Source organism: Lampetra fluviatilis, chromosome 79, assembly GCF_964198595.1.
Source record: "Lampetra fluviatilis chromosome 79, kcLamFluv1.1, whole genome shotgun sequence".
NCBI lineage: Eukaryota > Metazoa > Chordata > Hyperoartia > Petromyzontiformes > Petromyzontidae > Lampetra > Lampetra fluviatilis.
In genome coordinates, this window is record NC_136353.1 from 1889831 (window position 1) to 1912936 (window position 23106).

Genomic DNA, 23106 nt, shown 5'->3' on the forward strand with positions numbered 1-23106 from the left:
GAGCGAGAGGGTGAGTGGGTGAGCAAGTGATTAAGCGAGTGAGCGAACGGGTGAGTGAGTGATTAAGCGAATGGGTGAGCGACTGAGCGAGCGGGTAAGCGAGCGAGCGTATGAGCGAGTGGGTGAGCGACTGAGTGAGCGAGCGGGTAAGTGGGTGAGCGAGTGATTAAGCGAGTGGGTGAGCGACTGAGCGAGCGAATGAGCGAGCGGGTGAGCGAGCAAGCGAGCGAGCGGTGGAGCGAGCGCAAGTGCCAGGCTAGGTGCACCTGTCCCAACAGCTCCTTGGCGCGCCCACTGGACTGGATGTCCAGCAGGGCATTGTGAGCGTCCTTGATCATTCCCTGGCGGAACGCGCAGATGCCCAGCTGCACCATCGTTCGGTTGTACAGGATCTGTGAGCGTGGGGGGAGAGGGGGACAAAGCAACAGCATCAGCAACATCATCATCAGCAACATCGTCATCATCATCAGCAACATCGTCATCAGCTGCACCATCGTTCGGTTGTACAGGATCTGTGTGCGCGGGGGGGGGGGGACAAAGCATCATCAGCATCATCGTCATCATCATCAGCACCATCATCAGCAACATCATCAGCAACATCGTCATCATCGTCATCAGTTGCACCATCGTTCGGTTGAACAGGATCTGTGTGTGCGGGGGGTGGGGACAAAGCATCATCAGCATCATCGTCATCATCAGCATCATCAGCAGCCCATCATCATCATCAGCAACATCATCAGCAACATCGTCATCATCGTCATCAGCTGCACCATCGTTCGGTTGTACAGGATCTGTGTGTGCGGGGGGTGGGGACAAAGCATCATCAGCAGCAGCAACATCATCATCATCAGCAACATCATCATCAGCAACATCGTCATCATCATCAGCAACATCGTCATCAGCTGCACCATCGTTCGGTTGTACAGGATCTGTGTGTGCGGGGGGTGGGGACAAAGCATCATCAGCAGCAGCAACATCATCATCATCATCAGCAACATCATCATCATCGTCATCATCGTCATCATCATCATCAGCAACATCGTCAGCACCATCATCAACAACATCGTCATCAGCTGCACCATCATCAGCAACATCGTCATCAGCAACAACATCGTCATCATCAGCAACATCATCAGCATCAGCAACATCATCATCAGCTGCACCATCGTTCGGTTGTACAGGATCTGTGAGCGCGGGGGGCGAGGAGACAAAGCAACAGCAACATCATCAGCGACATCATCATCATCAGCAACATCGTTGTCATTATCATCAGCAACATCGTCATCATCGTCATCATCATCATCAGCAACATCGTCAGCACCATCATCAACAACATCATCATCATCATTAGCAACATCATCATCAGCAACATCGTTGTCATCATCATCATCAGCAGCAACATCGTCGTCATCATCAGGAACACTATCATCAGCAGCACCATCAGCACCCGTCAACCAACTCACTCACTCACCAATCCCTCCACTCCCCCCCCGTCCCCCTCACTCACCTACCCACTCACCTTCACACTCACCCCGCTCATACACTCACTCACCCGCTCACCCGCTCATACACTCACTCACCCGCTCACACACTCATACACTCACTCACCCGCTCACCTACTCACCCACCCACCCACCCACTCACACTCACTCACCCACTCACACTCACTCACTCACTCACCCGCTCAATCAATCACCCACCCACCCACTCACCCCCTCACCCACCCCCTCACCCGCTCACACACCCACACACCCGCTCACCCGCTCATACACTCACTCACCCGCTCACACGCTCACACACTCACTCACCCGCTCACCTACTCACCCACCCACCCACCCACTCACACTCACTCACCCACTCACACTCACTCACTCACTCACCCGCTCAATCAATCACCCACCCACCCACTCAACCCCTCACCCACCCCGTCACCCGCTCACACACCCGCTCACCCGCTCATACACTCACTCACCCGCTCACACACTCACTCACCCGCTCACCCGCTCACCTACTCACCCACCCACCCACCCACTCACACTCACTCACTCACTCACCCGCTCAATCAATCACCCACCCACCCACTCACCCCCTCACCCACCCCCTCACCCGCTCACACACCCACACACCCGCTCACCCGCTCATACACTCACTCACCCGCTCACACACTCACTCACCCGCTCACCTACTCACCCACCTACTCACCCACCCACCCACTCACACTCACTCACTCACTCACCCGCTCAATCAATCACCACCCACCCACTCACCCCTCACCCCCTCACCCACCCCCTCACCCGCTCACCCGCTCATACACTCACTCACCCGCTCACACACTCACTCACCCGCTTACTAGCTCACCCGCTCACCTACTCACCCACCCACCCACCCACTCACACTCACTCACACCCGCTCAATCAATCACCCACCCACCCACTCACCCCCTCACCCACCCCCTGACCTGCTCACACACCCACACACCCGCTCACCCGCTCATACACTCACTCACCCGCTCACCCACTCATACACTCACTAACCCGCTCACCCGCTCACCTACTCACCCACCCACCCACACTCACTCACTCACTCACCCGCTCAATCAATCACCCACCCACCCACTCACCCGCTCATACACTCACTCACCCGCTCACACACTCACTCACCCGCTCACCAGCTCACCCGCTCACCTACTCACCCACCCACCCACCCACTCACACTCACTCACTCACTCACCCGCTCAATCAATCACCCACCCACCAACTCACCCACCCCCTCACCCGCTCACACCCACACACCCGCTCACCCGCTCATACACTCACTCACCCGCTCACACACTCACTCACCCGCTCACCAGCTCACCCGCTCACCTACTCACCCACCCACCCACCCACTCACACTCACTCACTCACCCGCTCAATCAATCACCCACCCACCCACTCACCCACCCCGTCACCCGCTCACACACCCACACACCCACTCACCTGCTCACACACTCACTCACCCACCCCCTCACACACTCACCCACCCACTTACCCACCCCCTCACCCCCTCACCCACCCACTTACCAACTCACCCGCTCACACACTCACACGCTCACACACTCACCCACCCGCTCACCCACCCACTCACTCACACACTTACACACCCGCTCATACACTCACTCACCCCCTCACTCACCCACCCACCCACTCACACACTCACACACTCACCCACCCGCTCAATCAATCACCCCCTCACCCACCCACCCCCTCACCCCCTCACCCACCCACTTACCCATTCACCCGCTCACACACTCACTCACCCACTCACCCGCTCACATACTCACTCACCTACAACCCTCACCACCCGCTCACTCACCCACCCACCCGCTCACACACTCACTCACCCACTCACCCGCTCACACACCCGCTCACACACTCACCCACCGGATCAATCAATCACCCACCCACCCGCTCAATCAATCACCCCCTCACCCACTCACCCGCTCACCCGCTCACTCACCCACTCGCTCACCTACCCCCTCACCCACTCACCTCACCTCACCCACCCACCCCCTCACTCACTCACTCTCACACTAAACCAACCACCCACTCACACACTCACCCACCCCCTCACCCACTCACCTCACCTCACCCACCCCCTCACTCACTCACTCTCACACTAAACCAACCACCCACTCACACACTCACCCACCCCCTCACCTCACCTCACCCACCCACCCCCTCACTCACTCACTCTCACACTAAACCAACCACCCACTCACACACTCACCCACCCCCTCACCTCACCTCACCCACCCACCCCCTCACTCACTCACTCACCCACCCACCCACTCACCCACCCACCCACTCACCCACCCACCCACCCACCCACTCACCCACCCACCCCCTCACCCACCCACCCACCCACCCCCTCACCCACCCACCCACCCACCCCCTCACCCACCCACCCACCCACCCACTCACCCACCCACCCACCCACCCCCTCACCCACCCACCCACCCCCTCACCCACCCACTCACCCACCCACCCACCCACCCACTCACCCACCCACCCACCCACCCCCTCACCCACCCACTCACCCCCTCACCCACCCACTCACCCACCCACCCACCCACCTACCTGCACAGGCGGGTCTGCGTGTTGGATGTTGTCCTGCAGGTGGCTCATGAGCATGAGGTCGCGTGCCTGGAACCAGCGGTCGTGTAGCGCGTGGTGGTAGATGTGACACAGGATGGCGCAGGTGCGGATGCGATCGCTGCGGTCCTTAGCGTAGATGAACTTGCACAGACGGTCCATCAGCTCCGAGCTGGAGAGGCCATCGTCGCGGTCTTCCATCGCCGGAGACTCGACGCTTGTCTGCTGCTGCTGCTTGTTGGAGTCTGTCGTAACCGCTGGGGTGGTGGTGGCGGCGGCGGTGGCGGTGGTGGTGGCGGTGGTGGATGAACGGAGTTCGGTGGTGGCTTGGTCCCGTTCGGACTGGCGATGGGTTAAGTGGTGAGGGTGGTGGTGGTGGTGGTGGGTGAGATTGTGAGTGAGGGTGGTGGTGGTGGTGAGGGTGGTGGTGGTGAGGTGAGTGAGGGTGGTGGGTGAGGTTGTGAGTGAGGGTGGTGAGTGGGTGAGGGTGGTGGTGGTGGTGAGGGTGGTAGGGTGAGGGTGGTGGTAGGGTGAGGGTGGTGGGTTAAGTGGTATGGGTGGTGGTGAGGGTGGTGGTGAGTGAGGGTGGTGGGGTGAGGGTGAGGTGAGTGAGGGTGGTGGTGGTGAGGTGAGTGAGGGTGGTGGGTGAGGTTGTGAGTGAGGGTGGTGAGTGAGTGAGGGTGGTGGTGGTGGTGAGGTGAGTGAGGGTGGTGGTGAGTGAGGGTGGTGGGGTGAGGGTGAGGTGAGTGAGGGTGGTGGTGGTGAGGTGAGTGAGGGTGGTGGGTGAGGTTGTGAGTGAGGGTGGTGAGTGAGTGAGGGTGGTGGTGGTGGTGAGGTGAGTGAGGGTGGTGAGGTGAGTGAGGGTGGTGGTGGTGAGACGAGTGAGGGTGGTGGTGAGTGAGTGAGGGTGGTGAGTGAGGGTGGTGGTGGTGAGGAGGTGTGTGAGGGTGGTGTTGGTGGTGAGGATGGTGGGGTGAGTGTGGTGGTGGTGAGGGTGGTGGAGGTGGTGGTGAGTGAGTGAGGGTGGTGGCGAGTGAGGGTGGTGAGTGAGGTGAGTGAGTTGGTGAGGAGGTGAGTGAGTGAGGGAGGTGGTGGTGAGGTGAGTGAATGAGTGGGTGGTAGTGGTGGGTGAGGTGGTGAGTGGGGAGGGAAGGTGGACAGTGTGGTGGTGAGGAGTGATTGTGATCGAGGGTGAGTGATTGGTGAGCAGACACACACAGTTAGGCAAAAACAGACAAAGCTCCCCCAGGTAGCCCACACAGTGGCTGTAGGGGCAAGTGCTGTTAGTTAGTATTGAGTAGAAGCACCTACAACAGCCATTCGCCACTAAGTGGCGGTGACGTCACCACGACGCTTGTGCCAGGCCATGTGCACCCTGAGGCCACGTGAAGTGTTGAACGCCCGCTGGCAGGAGGTCACGTGGCAAACCCAGCAGGTGCCACGGGTCGACTGACTGAGATGACCGAGATGACTGGCTGATGAACCACCTGTGCCCCCTACTGTGCCAACTTGCTGTGCTTTAGCCACCCGGCGCTCCGCTCGTTGTTGTGAGCGTCGCTCCTCCGCCCTCCGTTGTTGCTGGAGGGTGACCGCCTCCAACTGCCCAGTAGCGTCCTTCACGAGCCTCCTCCACAGAGGCCGATCTTGACACCGCTGGTACCAGTCATCGGCAAGTCCACTCAGCTCCACATCCTCCCGTACCACATCACTCCATCTCTTCTCTCGCCCGTGCCGCGCCCATTTAGCCCCCTCGATCCGGCCGAACAAAAGCTGTTTAGGCATGCGGTGGCTGGGCATGCGGGCTACATGACCCAGTCAACGCAGCCTTACCTGCCGGATGAGCTCACCGATGGGACTTTGTCCAGATATTTCAAGAGTTTGTGAGCTCCTCACACAATCCAGCCTGGTTAAACAGAGGATGGATCGGCAGGCCAGCCTAAATGTTTATAACCGGCGAAGATGCTCCATTAGGGGGTCCACGTTTCGCAAGCGTAGAGAAGGGAGGGAATGACCGTGGCCGAGAAGACCTCAAGCTTCGCGCGGAGCGACAGACCAGGTAGCTTCCACACAGCGTTATGCAACCGATGAAAAGATATTGCCGCTCGACTGATTCGGAGTGAGACCTCTGCTGTTAAACCGGAGCTGGTCATGAGCACACTGCCAAGGTATGGGAAACTCTCCACTCTCTCCACAACTGCCCTATCACCAATTGGGAGTTGTGGGGGTGGAGTGTCCAATGGTACAAAATACCCAGGCAGGTGCTTAGTTTTGGTGGGGCTGATGATAAGGCCCCACCTCTTAGTGGCAAGCTCCAGGTTTAGCAGCAGCGCCTCCAACTCCTCCTCTGAGTGAGCAGCAATCACCAGATCATCGGCATACATAACGTGATAGTAGGTTTTTACCCTTTTAACTGGTACAAAACTGACACCTTTATTCAAGGCATCATGTTTGCAATGACCACAACACAAGTAGTCAAAAAAACAAACAAAAAGAAGCAACTCTGATAAGGATGATAATATGCACTGTCCTTGAAGTTGATTGGCCCACACCCGAGACGGCTTTCTTTAGAGCCTAGTCCCCATTGGTGTAGGGCCAGATGACACCAGAAGGCGTACAACTCAAACACAGTGCAATATCAGAGTATTGAGAGCTCGGGGTAACCTACTATCATATTTTGCCACTGGTAAAAAAGATCTCATAGTATACATAACGTGGTTGAGCAATAGGGAGCCATCCCTTGACCGCACCCGGGCATCGATCAGCCTCCCATTGTATCTGTATCAGATGGAAATTCCTCCGGGTACAGCTATTGAAGGCTTCATGAACTATGTGGTCAAAATAGATGTTAGATAATGCGGGAGCCACAAGAGCATCCTTCCAACCCTGCGGAACCCGTCCAGTGGTCCAGACTGTTGTTATGATGTCACGTAGGGCAGTCTGTGCACAAACGCCACCCTCCCTCAGCATTTCGCTTGGGAGATCATCTCTGCCCGGTGCCTTTCCTGGTCTCAGACTCTGGATCGCCTTCAGTATTTCCTCAACGGATGGCACCTCAGCCAGCCACTCACAGGGGGTGACTTCCTCCTCCAATATTTGAGGCACCGCAGCCTCAGCAGGGTCATCCCCACTTTGTCCCACGATGTTTTCCAGGCCGAGGGATTTCCCCTCCCCCAGGACTTCACAGAAACGCTCAGAAAATCTGCAAAACCTGTTCCTGGGGGTCAGAGATTGGATCACCGTTCTTTCCCCGAATGATGGTAATAGGTGTGGCGCTGCAGGCTACTTTTTTTATGGAGTTAAGGAGCGATTTGTGATCGCGGGCCACTGAGGCAGACTCCATCTCCTCAGCAACCTGCGACCACCACCCATCCTTGCAGCGCCTCTCACCTTCGAGAGCTCAGTCTCCTCTTTCGGAGAATTGAAAAACTTTTTTAAAAAGGTTTGAAAAACTTTTTTTAAAAGGTTTGAAAAACTTTTTTTAAAAGGTTTGAAAAACTTTTTTTTTTAAATAATTTGAAAAATTTGTTTAAAAAGGTTTGAAAAACTTTTTTAAAAAGGTTTGAAAAACTTTTTTTAAAAACTTCCCATCCTTGCAGCGCCTCACCTTCGAGAGCTCTGTCTCCTCTTTCGGAGACTCCTCTTCCAACTCCTTCACCACCTCCTCCTCCTTCACCTCCTCCTTCACTTCCTCCTTCACCTCCACCCCCTCCTCCTTCAGCCCCTCCTTCAGATCCTCCTTCACCTCCTCCGTCACCTCCTCCTTCACCCCCTCCTCCGTCACCTCCTTCACCACCGTCTTGGTCTTCTTCTCGTGGCCGAGCGTTGCAGCGCGGTTGGGACGGGAAAACTACGACAACAACAACCACGCGGTGAGTCAACAACCACAACAATGACAGCAACCACGCGGTGAGTCAACAACCACAACAACGACAGCAACCACGCGGTGAGTCAACAACCACAACAACCACGCGGTGAGTCAACAACCACAACAACGACAGCAACCACGCGGTGAGTCAACAACCACAACAACGACAACAACCACGCGGTGAGTCAACAACCACAACAAGAACCACGCGCTGAAAAAAAATCTAACCTTTTTTAAAAAATATTTGAAAAACTTTTTTGAAAAGGTTTGAAAAACTTTTTCAAATCTTTTTTTAAAAAGATGTAAAAAACTTTTTTTAAAAAGGTTAGATTTTTTTAAAAAGGTTTGAAAAACTTTTTTAAAAGCTTATAAAAACTTTTAAAAAAAGATTTGAAAAAGTAGTTTAAAAAGGTTTGAAAAACTTTTTTTTAAATGTTTTGAAAAACTTTAAAAAAAAAGGTTTGAAAAACTTTTTTAAAAAGGTTTGAAAAACTTTTTTAAAAGCTTAGAAAAACTTTTAAAAAAAGATTTGAAAAAGTAGTTTAAAAAGGTTTGAAAACTTATTTTTTAAAATGTTTTGAAAAACTTAATAAAAAAGATTTGAAAAACTTTTTTTAAAAGGTTTTAAAAACTTTTTTTTAAAAGATTTGAAAAACTTTTTTTTAAAAGGTTTTAAAAACTTTTTTTTTAAAGGTTTTAAAAACTTTTTTTAAAAGATTTGAAAAACTTTTTTTAAAAGGTTTGAAAAACTTTTAAAAAAGATTTGAACAACTTTTTAAAGTTACCTGTGGTGTAGTAGAGTAGTGAAACTTGTAGGAGGTGTGCAGTGTGGTGGTAGTAATACTACTACTATAGTACTAGTACTATAGTTACCTGCGGGGTAGTAGAGTAGTCGAACTTGTAGTATGTGTGCAGTGTGGTGGTAGTAATACTACTACTATAGTACTAGTACTATAGTTACCTGCGGGGTAGTAGAGTAGTCGAACTTGTAGTACGTGTGCAGTGTGTTAGTACTACTACTACTATAGTACTGGTACTATAATAGTACTATAGTTACCTGCGGGGTAGTAGAGTAGTCGAACTTGTAGTACGTGTGCAGTGTGGTGGTACTACTACTATAGTACTAGTACTATAGTTACCTGCGGGGTAGTAGAGTAGTCGAACTTGTAGTACGTGTGCAGTGTGGTGGTAGTAATACTACTACTATAGTACTAGTACTATAGTTACCTGCGGGGTAGTAGAGTAGTCAAACTTGTAGTACGTGTGCAGGACTCGCCGCAGGTAGCAGCGGCAAACCTCGTCTGGACTGCCTCGCTCCTCCAGGTAGCGCTGCAGGCGGCGGATGGAGCGACACACACGGCCCTCATCCTTGAGGTGGTCCACGTACTCTGTAGGGGAGAGTGGGGGGAGGGTGGGGGGATAGTGGGGGGAGGGTGGGGGGAGGGTGGGGGGATAGTGGGGGGAGGGTGGGGGGAGGGTGGGGGGAGAGTGGGGGGAAGGTGGGGGGGAAAGAGCAGACAGGCGAGTGAGCGGGTGGGTTAGTGAGCGAGTGGGTGAGTGAGCGAGTGGGTGAGTGAGCGAGTGGGTGAGTGAGCGACTGGGTGAGTGAGCGGGTGGGAGAGTAAGTGGGTGAGTGAGTGGGCGAGTGAGTGAGCGAGTGGGCGAGTGGATGAGCGAGCGGGTGAGCGAGGGGGTGAGCGAGGGGGTGAGCGATCGCTCACCCTGGGAGTGAGCGTCCGCGTTCTGCATGATCTTGGTGAACTCCTCATCCATCCGCTCCACCAGGCTCAAGATGCAGCCTCTCACTCGCAGCGGCTACACACAGACACACACACCACACACACACACAGGCACACACACACACACAGACACACACACACACAGACACACAGACACACACACAGACACACAGAGACACACACACAGACACACACACACAGACACACACACACAGACACACACACACACAGAGACACACACACAGACACAGCCACACACACACAGAGACACACAGAGACACACAGAGACACACACAGAGACACACACAGAGACACACACACAGACACACACAGAGACACACACACAGACACACACACAGACACACACAGAGACACACACACAGACACACACAGAGACACACACAGAGACACACACACACAGACACACACACACACAGACACACACAGAGACACACACACAGAGACAGACACACACAGACAGACACACACACAGACAGACACACACACAGAGACACACACACAGAAACATGCACACACACACACACAGACACACACACAGAGACACACACACACAGACACACAAACCTTAACTTAACAGTTCACTGACAACTTAACTTACGATTTAACTTACGACTCATCTGAACTTACGATTTTATCTTCACTCAAGACTCATCTTCATTTACACCTGAACTTAAGACTCATCTCAACTTACAACTTCACTGACGACTTTTCTTCACTCACGACTTGTCTTACATCTTACAACTTAACCGACGACTTATCTGAACTCACGACTTGTCTTACATCTTACAACTTAACCGACGACTTTTCTTCACTCACGACTTGTCTTACATCTTAACCGACGAATTACCTGAACTCACGACTTTTCTTACATCTTACAACTTAACCGACGACTTATCTGAACTCACGACTTTTCTTAGATCTTACAACTTAACCGACGACTTATCTGAACTCACGACTTGTCTTACATCTTACAACTTAACCGACGACTTTTCTTAACTCACGACTTGTCTTACATCTTACAACTTAACCGACGACTTATCTGAACTCACGACTTGTCTTACATCTTACAACTTAACCGACGACTTTTCTTAACTCACGACTTGTCTTACATCTTACAACTTAACCGACGACTTATCTGAACTCACGACTTGTCTTACATCTTACAACTTAACCGACGACTTTTCTTAACTTACGACTTGTCTTACATCTTACAACTTAACCGACGACTTTTCTTAACTTACGACTTGTCTTACATCTTACAACTTAACCGACGACTTTTCTTCACTCACGACTTGTCTTACATCTTAACCGACGAATTACCTGAACTCACGACTTTTCTTACATCTTACAACTTAACTGACGACTTATCTGAACTCACGACTTTTCTTAGATCTTACAACTTAACCGACGACTTATCTGAACTCACGACTTGTCTTACATCTTACAACTTAACCGACGACTTATCTGAACTCACGACTTGTCTTACATCTTACAACTTAACCGACGACTTTTCTGAACTCACGACTTTTCTTACATCTTACAACTTAACCGACGACTTATCTTAACTCAAGAACTATCTGAACTCAAGACTTAGGTGATCGCAAGTCTCAACGTAGAGTAACGCAGCTTAGGGGGGAGGTAGGGTGGTAGAGAGACACGGGGGGGGGGGAGACACGGGGGGTGGTGGTAGAGACACGGGGGGGTGGGGGTGGTAGAGAGACACGGGGGGGTGGGGGTGGTAGAGAGACACGGGGGGGTGGGGGTGGTAGAGAGACACCGGGGGGGGGGGGGGGGGAGACACGGGGGGTGGTGGTAGAGACACGGGGGGGTGGGGGTGGTAGAGAGACACGGGGGGGGGGGAGACACGGGGGGTGGTGGTAGAGACACGGGGGGGTGGGGGTGGTAGAGAGACATGGGGGGGTGGGGGTGGTAGAGAGACACGGGGGGGTGGGGGTGGTAGAGAGACACGGGGGGGTGGGGGTGGTAGAGAGACACGGGGGGGGGGGGGTGGTAGAGAGACACGGGGGGGGGGGGGGGGAGACACGGGGGGTGGTGGTAGAGACACGGGGGGGTGGGGGGTGGTAGAGAGACACGGGGGGGTGGGGGTGGTAGAGAGACACGGGGGGGTGGGGGTGGTAGAGAGACACGGGGGGGGGGGGGGAGACACGGGGGGGTGGGGGTGGTAGAGAGACACGGGGGGGGGGGGGGAGACACGGGGGGTGGTGGTAGAGACACGGGGGGGTGGGGGTGGTAGAGAGACACGGGGGGGTGGGGGTGGTAGAGAGACACGGGGGGGGTGGGGGTGGTAGAGAGACACGGGGGGGTGGGGGTGGTAGAGAGACACGGGGGGGGGGAGACACGGGGTGGTGGGGGTGGTAGAGAGACACGGGGGGGGGGGGGGAGACACGGGGGGTGGGGGTGGTAGAGAGACACGGGGGGGGGGGTAGAGAGACACGGGGGGGGGGGGGGGTAGAGAGACACGGGGGGGGGGGGGGTGTGGGACTCACCTGGTCAAGGTTTGTGATGTTCTCAGGCTCCTCAGTAGATGGACATGTGGATACACACACAGACACAATGTAGATAGACACACACAGACACACACAGACACACACAGACACAATGTAGATACACACACACAGACACACACACACACAATGTAGATACACACACAGACACACACACAGACACAATGTAGATACACACACACAGAAACACACAGACACTCAGACACAATGTAGATACACACACACAGACACACACAGACACTCAGACACAATGTAGATACACATACACAGACACACAGACACAATGTAGATACACACACACAGACACACACAGACACTCAGACACAATGTGGATACACACACACACACACACAGACACACACAGACACAATGTAGATACACACACACACACACACAGACACACACAGACACAATGTAGATACACACACACACAGACACACACAGACACAATGTAGATACACACACACAGACACAATGTAGATACACACACACAGACACACACAGACACAATGTAGATACACACACACAGACACACACAGACACAATGTAGATACACACACACAGACACACACAGACACAATGTAGATACACACACACAGACACACACAGACACAATGTAGATACACACACACAGACACACACAGACACAATGTAGATACACACACAGACACACACACAGACACACACAGACACACACACAGACACACACAGACACACACAGACACAATGTAGATACACACACACAGACACACACAGACACAATGTAGATACACACACACACACAGACACACACACACACTCAGACACAATGTAGATACACACACAGACACACACACACACACAGACACAATGTAGATACACACACACAGACACACACAGACACAATGTAGATACACACACACAGACACACACACACACTCAGACACAATGTAGATACACACACAGACACACACAGACACACAGACACAATGTAGATACACACACACAGACACACACAGACACAATGTAGATACACACACACAGACACACACAGACACTCAGACACAATGTAGATACACACACAGACACACACATACACTCAGACACAATGTAGATACACATAGATCAAAGATCCCCCGTGTAGCCTTAACAGACTGTAGGGGCAAGTGCTGTTAGCGAGCACCTATGAAGGCCGGCACGGCACACGAGGGGGTGGGGTGGCCAGCACCACGCCCGGCCGCCTTTGTCTCCCCAGTGGCGATGTTTACACACCGCCCCAGGTACTCATTTCAGGCTGAGTCGACCTAGGGGAGGCCCGGGACCGGTTCAGATAATCGTCACTGGTGTTGGCCGTGAGCGGGAATCGAACCCGGGTCGCCAGGTTCATAGCGCAGCGTGGCGCTAACCACTACACCCACCGCTCCCCACTAGATACACACACACAGACACACACACACACAGACACTCAGACACAATGTAGATAGACACACAGACACTCAGACACAATGAAGATACACAGACACACACACACACAAAGACACACAGACACTCAGACACAATGTAGATACACAGACACACACACAAGACACACACAGACACACGCACACATACACAGACACACACATACACAGACACGCACAATGTAGATAGACACACAGACACTGTGTCTCTCTACCCCGTGTTTCTGCGTTTCTGTGTCCCTGTGTGTGTGTCTCTGTGTGTCTCTGTGTGTCTCTGTGTGTCTCTGTGTCTCTGTGTGTCTCTGTGTGTCTCTGTGTGTCTCTGTGAGTCTCTGTGAGTCTGTGTGTGTCTCTGTGTGTCTCTGTGTGTCTCTGTGTGTCTCTGTCTCTCTACCCATGTCTCTGTGAGTGTCTGTGTGTCTCTGTGTGTCTCTACCAGAATCTCTGTGCTGCTGGTGGTCGTGCCAGCGGTGGTGGTGGTGTTGGTGGTGATGGTCTCCGCCTCTTCAGGGATGTGTCTCTGTGTGTCTCTGTGTGTCTCTGTGTGTCTCTGTGTGTGTCTGTGTGTCTCTGTGTGTGTCTCTGTGTCTCTACCAGAATCTCTGTGCTGCTGGTGGTCGTGCCAGCGGTGGTGGTGGTGTTGGTGGTGATGGTCTCCGCCTCTTCAGGGATGTGTCTCTGTGTGTCTCTGTGTGTCTCTGCCCATGTCTCTGTGTGTCTCTGGGTCTCTGTGTCTCTCTACTGGTGTCTCTGTGCGTCTCTGTGTGTCTGTGTGTGTCTGTGTGTGTCTCTGTGAGTCTCTGTGAGTCTCTGTGAGTCTCTGTGAGTCTCTGTGTGTCTGTGTGTGTCTGTGTGTGTCTGTGTGTGTCTCTGTGTGTCTCTGTGTGTCTCTGTGTGTCTCTGTGTGTCTCTGTGTGTCTCTGTGTGTCTCTGTGTGTCTCTGTGTGTCTCTGTGTGTCTCTGTGTGTCTCTGTGTGTCTCTGTGTGTCTCTGTGTGTCTCTGTGTGTCTCTGTGTGTCTCTGTGTGTCTCTGTCTCTCTACCCATGTCTCTGTGAGTGTCTGTGTGTCTCTGTGTGTCTCTACCAGAATCTCTGTGCTGCTGGTGGTCGTGCCAGCGGTGGTGGTGGTGTTGGTGGTGATGGTCTCCGCCTCTTCAGGGATGTGTCTCTGTGTGTCTCTGTGTGTCTCTGTGTGTCTCTGTGTGTGTCTGTGTGTCTCTGTGTGTGTCTCTGTGTCTCTACCAGAATCTCTGTGCTGCTGGTGGTCGTGCCAGCGGTGGTGGTGTTGGTGGTGGTGATGGTCTCCGCCTCTTCAGGGATGTGTCTCTGTGTGTCTGTGTGTGTGTGTCTCTGTGTGTGTGTCTCTGTGTGTGTGTCTCTGTGTGTGTGTCTCTGTGTGTCTGTGTGTGTCTCTGTGTCTCTACCAGAATCTCTGTGCTGCTGGTGGTCGTGCCAGCGGTGGTGTTGGTCTCCGCCTCTTCAGGGATGTGTCTCTGTGTGTCTCTGTGTGTCTCTGTGTGTCTCTGTGTCTCTCTACCCGTGTCTCCGTGTCTCTACCAGAATCTCTGTGCTGCTGGTGGTCGTGCCAGCGGTGGTGGTGGTGTTGGTGGTGATGGTCTCCGCCTCTTCAGGGATGTGTCTCTGTGTGTCTCTGTGTGTCTCTGCCCATGTCTCTGTGTGTCTCTGGGTCTCTGTGTCTCTCTACTGGTGTCTCTGTGCGTCTCTGTGTGTCTGTGTGTGTCTGTGTGTGTCTGTGTGTGTCTCTGTGAGTCTCTGTGAGTCTCTGTGTGTCTGTGTGTGTCTGTGTGTGTATCTGTGTGTCTCTGTGTGTCTCTGTGTGTCTCTGTGTGTCTCTGTGTGTCTCTGTGTGTCTCTGTGTGTCTCTGTGTGTCTCTGTGTGTCTCTGTGTGTCTCTGTGTGTCTCTGTGTGTCTCTGAGTCTCTGTGAGTCTGTGTGTGTCTCTGTGTGTCTCTGTGTGTCTCTGTCTCTCTACCCATGTCTCTGTGAGTGTCTGTGTGTCTCTGTGTGTCTCTACCAGAATCTCTGTGCTGCTGGTGGTCGTGCCAGCGGTGGTGGTGGTGTTGGTGGTGATGGTCTCCGCCTCTTCAGGGATGTGTCTCTGTGTGTCTCTGTGTGTCTCTGTGTGTCTCTGTGTGTGTCTGTGTGTCTCTGTGTGTGTCTCTGTGTGTCCCCGTGTCTCTGTGTCTCTACCAGAATCTCTGTGCTGCTGGTGGTCGTGCCAGCGGTGGTGGTGGTGTTGGTGGTGGTGATGGTCTCCGCCTCTTCAGGGATGTGTCTCTGTGTGTCTCTGTGTGTGTGTGTCTCTGTGTGTGTGTGTCTCTGTGTGTGTGTCTCTGTGTGTGTGTCTCTGTGTGTCTGTGTGTGTCTCTCTGTCTGTGTCTCTACCAGAATCTCTGTGCTGCTGGTGGTCGTGCCAGCGGTGGTGGTGGTGTTGGTGGTGATGGTCTCCGCCTCTTCAGGGATGTGTCTCTGTGTGTCTCTGTGTGTCTTTGTGTGTGTCTGTGTGTCTCTGTGTGTCTCTGTGTCTCTACCAGAATCTCTGTGCTGCTGGTGGTCGTGCCAGCGGTGGTGGTGGTGTTGGTGGTGATGGTCTCCGCCTCTTCAGGGATGTGCTCTCCGATGACGATGTTGTGTCTCTGTGTGCCTTTGTGTGTCTCTGTGTGTCTCTGTGTGTCTCTGTCTCTCTACCCATGTCTCTGTGAGTCTCTGTGTGTCTCTGTGTCTCTACCAGAATCTCTGTGCTGCTGGTGGTCGTGCTGGTGGTGATGGTCTCCGCCTCTTCAGGGATGTGTCTCTGTGTGTCTCTGTGTGTCTCTGTGTGTGTCTGTGTGTCTCTGTGTGTGTCTCTGTGTGTCCCCGTGTCTCTGTGTCTCTACCAGAATCTCTGTGCTGCTGGTGGTCGTGCCAGCGGTGGTGGTGGTGTTGGTGGTGATGGTCTCCGCCTCTTCAGGGATGTGTCTCTGTGTGTCTCTGTGTGTCTCTGTGTGTCTCTCTGTCTCTCTACCCGTGTCTCCGTGTCTCTACCAGAATCTCTGTGCTGCTGGTGGTCGTGCCAGCGGTGGTGGTGGTGTTGGTGGTGATGGTCTCCGCCTCTTCAGGGATGTGCTCTCCGATGACGATGTTGTGGTTGGAGAAAATCGTCTCCATCAGCTCCTCCAGATTGTCCAAGCAGCGGTTCCACATGTCCTGCTGCTCACCACCAACACAAACACCACCACCAACCACAATTACTACCACCACCACTACCACCACCAACCACAATTACCACCACCACCACAAACACCACCAACCACCACCACAATTACTACAATTACTACCACCACCACCACAAACACCACCAACCACCACCACAATTACTACCACCACCAACAACCACAATTACTACCACCACCACCACCACCACCAACACAAACACCACCACCACAATTACCACCACCAACACAAACACCACCAACACAAACACCACCAACCACAATTACTACCACAATTACCAGCACCACCACAAACACCACCAACACAAACACCACCACCACCACAATTACCACCACTAACACAAACACCACAAAGCACAATTACCACCACTACCACCACCACAAACACCACCAACACCATTACTACTACTACTACCACCACCACAAACACCACCACCACAAACACCACCACAAACCACAATTACTACCACAATTACTACCACCACCACAAACACCACCACCACCACCACAATTACTACCACAACCTCCACCACCACAATTACTACCACCACCACAACCACCACCAACCACAATTACCACCACCACCACAATTACTACCACAACCACCACCACAATTAGTACCACAACCACCACCACCACCAACCACAATTACTACCACCACCACTACCACCACCAACCACAATTACCACCACCACCACAATTACTACCACCACCACCACCACAATTACTACCACAACCAACCACAATTACTGCTCTCTGCGGTGAGTCTGAGTCTGTGGTGAGTCTGTGTGGTGAGTCTCTGAGTGGTGAGTCTGTGGGTCTCTGTGTGGTGAGTCTGTGTGGTGAGTCTCTGAGTGGTGAGTCTGTGGGTCTCCGTGTGGTGAGTCTGTGTGGTGAGTCTCTGAGTGGTGAGTCTGTGGGTCTCCGTGTGGTGAGTCTGTGTGGTGAGTCTCTGTGTGGTGAGTCTGTGGGTCTCCGTGTGGTGAGTCTGTGTGGTGAGTCTGTTGGTCTCTGAGTGGTGAGTCTGTGGGTCTCTGTGTGGTGAGTCTGTGTGGTGAGTCTCTGAGTGGTGAGGCTGTGGGTCTCCGTGTGGTGAGTCTCTGAGTGGTGAGTCTGTGGGTCTCTGTGTGGTGAGTCTGTGTGGTGAGTCTGTGGGTCTCTGTGTGGTGAGTCTGTGTGGTGAGTCTCTGAGTGGTGAGTCTGTGGGTCTCTGTGTGGTGAGTCTGTGTGGTGAGTCTGTGGGTCTCCGTGTGGTGAGTCTGTGTGGTGAGTCTCTGAGTGGTGAGTCTGTGGGTCTCTGTGTGGTGAGTCTCTGTGTGGTGAGTCTGTGGGTCTCCGTGTGGTGAGTCTGTGTGGTGAGTCTCTGAGTGGTGAGTCTGTGGTGAGTCTGTGTGGTGAGTCTGTGGGTCTCCGTGTGGTGAGTCTGTGTGGTGAGTCTCTGAGTGGTGAGGCTGTGGGTCTCCGTGTGGTGAGTCTCTGAGTGGTGAGTCTGTGGGTCTCTGTGTGGTGAGTCTTTGTGTGGTGAGTCTGTGGGTCTCTGTGTGGTGAGTCTCGGAGTGGTGAGTCTGTGGGTCTCCGTGTGGTGAGTCTCTGAGTGGTGAGTCTGTGGGTCTCCGTGTGGTGAGTCTGTGTGGTGAGTCTCTGAGTGGTGAGGCTGTGGGTCTCCGTGTGGTGAGTCTCGGAGTGGTGAGTCTGTGGGTCTCTGTGTGGTGAGTCTTTGTGCGGTGAGTCTCTGTGTGGTGAGTCTGTGGGTCTCTGTGTGGTGAGTCTGTGTGGTGAGTCTCTGAGTGGTGAGTCTGTGGGTCTCTGTGTGGTGAGTCTCTGTGTGGTGAGTCTGTGGGTCTCCGTGTGGTGAGTCTGTGTGGTGAGTCTCTGAGTGGTGAGTCTGTTGGTCTCTGTGTGGTGAGTCTGAGTGGTGAGTCTGTGTGTCTCTGTGTGGTGTCTCTGTGTGGTGTCTCTGTGTGTGTCTCTGTGTGTGTCTCTGTGTGTGTCTCTGTGTGTGTCTCTGTGTGTGTCTCTGTGTGTGTCTCTGTGTGTGTCTCTGTGTGTGTCTCTGTGTGTGTCTCTGTGTGTGTCTCTGTGTGTGTCTCTGTGTGTGTCTCTGTGTGTGTCTCTGTGTGTGTCTCTGTGTGTGTCTCTGTGTGTCTCTGTGGGTCTCTGTGGGTCTCTGTGGGTCTCTGTGTGTCTCTGTGAGTCTCTGTGTGTGTCTCTGTGTGTGTCTCTGTGTGTCTCTGTGGGTCTCTGTGGGTCTCTGTGGGTCTCTGTGGGTCTCTGTGTGTCTCTGTGTGTGTCTCTGTGTGTGTCTCTGTGTGTGTCTCTGTGTGTCTCTGTGGGTCTCTGTGGGTCTCTGTGGGTCTCTGTGGGTCTCTGTGTGTCTCTGTGTGTCTCTGTGTGTGTCTCTGTGTGTGTCTCTGTGTGTGTCTCTGTGTGTCTCTGTGGGTCTCCGTGTGTCTCCGTGTGTCTCCGTGTGTCTCCGTGTGTGTCTCCGTGTGTGTCTCTGTGTGTCTCTGTGTGTCTCTGTGTGTCTCTGTGTCTCTGTGTCTCTGTGTGTCTCTGTGTGTCTCCGTGTGTCTCCGTGTGTCTCCGTGTGTCTCCGTGTGTCTCCGTGTGTCTCCGTGTGTCTCTGTGTGTCTCCGTGTGTCTCCGTGTGTCTCCGTGTGTCTCCGAGTGTCTCCGTGTGTCTCTGTGTGTCTCCGTGTGTCTCCGTGTGTCTCCGAGTGTCTCTGTGTGTCTCCGTGTGTCTCCGTGTGTCTCCGTGTGTCTCCGTGTGTCTCCGTGTGTCTCCGTGTGTCTCCGTGTGTCTCTGTGTGTCTCCGTGTGTCTCTGTGTGTCTCCGTGTGTCTCCGTGTGTCTCCGTGTGTCTCCGAGTGTCTCTGTGTGTCTCTGTGTGTCTCCGTGTGTCTCTGTGTGTCTCCGTGTGTCTCCGTGTGTCTCCGTGTGTCTCTGTGTGTCTCTGTGTGTCTCTGTGTGTCTCTGTGTGTCTCTGTGTGTCTCTGTGTGTCTCTGTAACCTTCATGCAGGTGGCGAGGCTGTTGCTGTAGTTGAAGAAGGCTGTGATGAGGCTGTGTGTCTCTGTGTGTCTCTGTGTGTCTCTGTGTGTCTCTGTGTGTCTCTATGTGTCTCTGTGTGTCTCTGTGTGAGTGTAGCACCTTCATGCAGGTGGCGAGGCTGTTGCTGTAGTTGAAGAAGGCCGTGATGAGGCTGTGTGTCTCTGTGTGTCTCTGTGTGTCTCTGTGTGTCTCTGTGTGTCTCTGTGTGTCTCTGTGTGTCTCTGTGTGTCTCTGTGTGTCTCTGTGTGTCTCTGTGTGTCTCTGTGTGTCTCTGTGTGTCTCTGTGTGTCTCTGTAACCTTCATGCAGGTGGCGAGGCTGTTGCTGTAGTTGAAGAAGGCTGTGATGAGGCTGTGTGTCTCTGTGTGTCTCCGTGTGTCTCCGTGTGTCTCTGTGTGTCTCTGTGTGTCTCTGTGTGTCTCTGTGTGTCTCTGTGTGTCTCTGTGTGTCTCTGTGTGTCTCTGTGTGTCTCTGTGTGTCTCTGTGTGTCTCTGTGTGTCTCCGTGTGTCTCCGTGTGTCTCCGTGTGTCTCTGTGTGTCTCTGTGTGTCTCTGTGTGTCTCTGTAACCTTCATGCAGGTGGCGAGGCTGTTGCTGTAGTTGAAGAAGGCCGTGATGAGGCTGAACTTGATCTTGACGAGCAGCGCGGAGCCCAGATTGTGTTGCTCCGAGATACTCGCCAACTCCGTCAGCAGCTCGATCTGACCCGCACTGCAACAACCACCACCACAACAACAACAACCACCACCACAATCAGTACCACCACAACCAGTACCACCACCACCATCATCATCATCATCACAACAGCAATATCAGTACCACCACCACCACCACAATCACCAGTATCATCATCACAACCACAATCAGTACCACCACCACCACAATCACCACCACCACCACAATCAGTGCCACCACCACAACCACAATCAGTGCCACCACCACCACCATCATCATAACCACAAATATCAGTACCACCATCATCACAACCACCACCACTATCACCACCACAATCAGTGCCACCACCACCATCATCATCATAACAGTAATATCAGTACCACCATCATCACAACCACCACCACAATCAGTACCACCACCACCACAATCAGTACCACCACCACCACCACCACCACCACAACAATCAGTACCACCACCACCATCATCATCACAACCACCACTATCATCACAACCACCACTACCATCATCACCACAACCACAATCAGTGCCACCACCACCATCATCATCATAACAGTAATATCAGTACCACCATCATCATCACAACCACCACCACCACAATCAGTACCACCACCACCACAACCACCATCAGTACCCCCACTACCACCACCATCACAACAGCAATATCAGTACCACCACCACCACCACCACCACCACAACCACCATCAGTATCCCCACCACCACCACCATCACAACAGCAATATCAGTACCACCACCACCACCACCACAATCAGTACCACCACCACCACCATCATCACCATCACCACCACAACCACCATCAGTACCCCCACCACCATCACAACAGCAATATCAGTACCACCACCACCACCACCACCATCACCACCACAACCACCATCAGTACCCCCACCAACACCACCATCACAACAGCAATATCAGTACCACCACCACCATCATCATCTTCACAGCATCCGTAACAACCACAGACAGCTTCGTCGTAGTGGTAGTTGTAGTGGTGGTAGTGGTTGTAGTAGTTGTGGTGGTTGTAGTGGTGGTGGTAGTGGTTGTGGTGGTGGTTGTGGTGGGTGGTTGTGGTTGTTCTTGTGGTTGTGGTGGTTGTGGTGGTTGTTGTGGTGGTTGTGGTGTTTGTGGAGCTGGTTGTGGTGGTTGTTGTGGTGGTTGTGGTGGTTGTTGTGGTTGTTGTGGTTGTTGTGGTGGTTGTGGTGGTTGGTGGTTGTGGTGTTTGTGGTGTTTGTGGAGCTGGTTGTGTTGGTGGTTGTAGTGGTGTTGGTGGTTGTGGTGGTTGTGGTAGTGGTGTTGGTGGTTGTGGTGGTTGTAGTGGTGTTGGTGGTTGTGGTGGTTGTGGTGGTGTTGGTTGTTGTGGTGGTTGTAGTGGTGGTTGTAGTGGTGGTTGTAGTGGTGGTTGTAGTGGTGGTTGTGGTGGTTGTAGTGGTGGTGGTTGTGGTGGTGTTGGTGGTTGTTGTGGTTGTAGTGGTGGTTGTAGTGGTGGTTGTAGTGGTGGTTGTAGTGGTGGTTGTGGTGGTGGTTGTAGTGGTGGTTGTGGTGGTGGTTGTAGTGGTGGTTGTGGTTGTGGTGGTGGTTGTGGTGGTGGTTGTAGTGGTGGTTGTAGTGGTGGTTGTGGTGGTGGTTGTAGTGGTGGTTGTAGTGGTGGTTGTGGTGGTGGTTGTGGTGGTGGTTGTGGTGGTGGTTGTGGTGGTGGTTGTAGTGGTGGTTGTGGTGGTGGTTGTGGTGGTGGTTGTGGTGGTTGTAGTGGTGGTTGTAGTGGTGGTTGTTGTGGTGGTTGTGGTGGTGGTTGTAGTGGTGGTTGTGGTGGTGGTTGTAGTGGTGGTTGTGGTGGTTGTGGTGGTGGTTGTGGTGGTGGTTGTAGTGGTGGTTGTGGTGGTGGTTGTAGTGGTGGTTGTGGTGGTGGTTGTGGTGGTGGTTGTAGTGGTGGTTGTAGTGGTGGGTGTAGTGGTGGTGGTTGTAGTGGTGGTTGTAGTGGTGGTTGTAGTGGTGGTTGTGGTTGTAGTGGTGGTTGTAGTGGTGGTTGTAGTGGTGGTTGTGGTGGTGGTGGTTGTTGTGGTTGTAGTGGTGGTTGTGGTGGTGGTTGTGGTGGTGGTTGTAGTGGTGGTTGTAGTGGTGGTTGTAGTGGTGGTTGTTGTGGTGGTTGTTGTGGTGGTTGTAGTGGTGGTTGTGGTGGTGGTTGTTGTGGTGGTTGTGGTGGTGGTTGCTGTGGTTGTTATTGCTCCCCACCGGTCGGTCCCCTTCTTGCCACGAGCCTGCAGGATCTCGTTCAGCTTCTTCAGCACCACGGCGTGCGTGATCTCCGTGCCCTTGGCAAACATCTTGGGCTTCTCCTGTACAACAACAACCACCACCACAACAACCACCACAACCACAACAACATCAACAA

The 23106-nt window shown here is 53.1% G+C and overlaps 1 protein-coding gene across 1 annotated transcript in view; it reads right to left on the reverse strand.

Moving 5' to 3' along the window:
- Positions 1–23106, reverse strand: part of LOC144953631 (eukaryotic translation initiation factor 3 subunit C-like) — a 54519-nt gene that overhangs the window by 10907 nt on the left and 20506 nt on the right. Inside the window, exons 10-18 of the mRNA XM_078884219.1 lie at positions 22947–23050; positions 20573–20714; positions 16834–16932; positions 12266–12292; positions 9720–9813; positions 9226–9386; positions 7738–7980; positions 4119–4475; positions 132–392 (exon numbers count right to left, since the gene is read on the reverse strand). Of these exons, the coding sequence (XP_078740345.1) occupies positions 132–392; positions 4119–4475; positions 7738–7980; positions 9226–9386; positions 9720–9813; positions 12266–12292; positions 16834–16932; positions 20573–20714; positions 22947–23050 (1488 nt within the window). The remainder of the gene's footprint in view (positions 1–131; positions 393–4118; positions 4476–7737; positions 7981–9225; positions 9387–9719; positions 9814–12265; positions 12293–16833; positions 16933–20572; positions 20715–22946; positions 23051–23106) is intronic.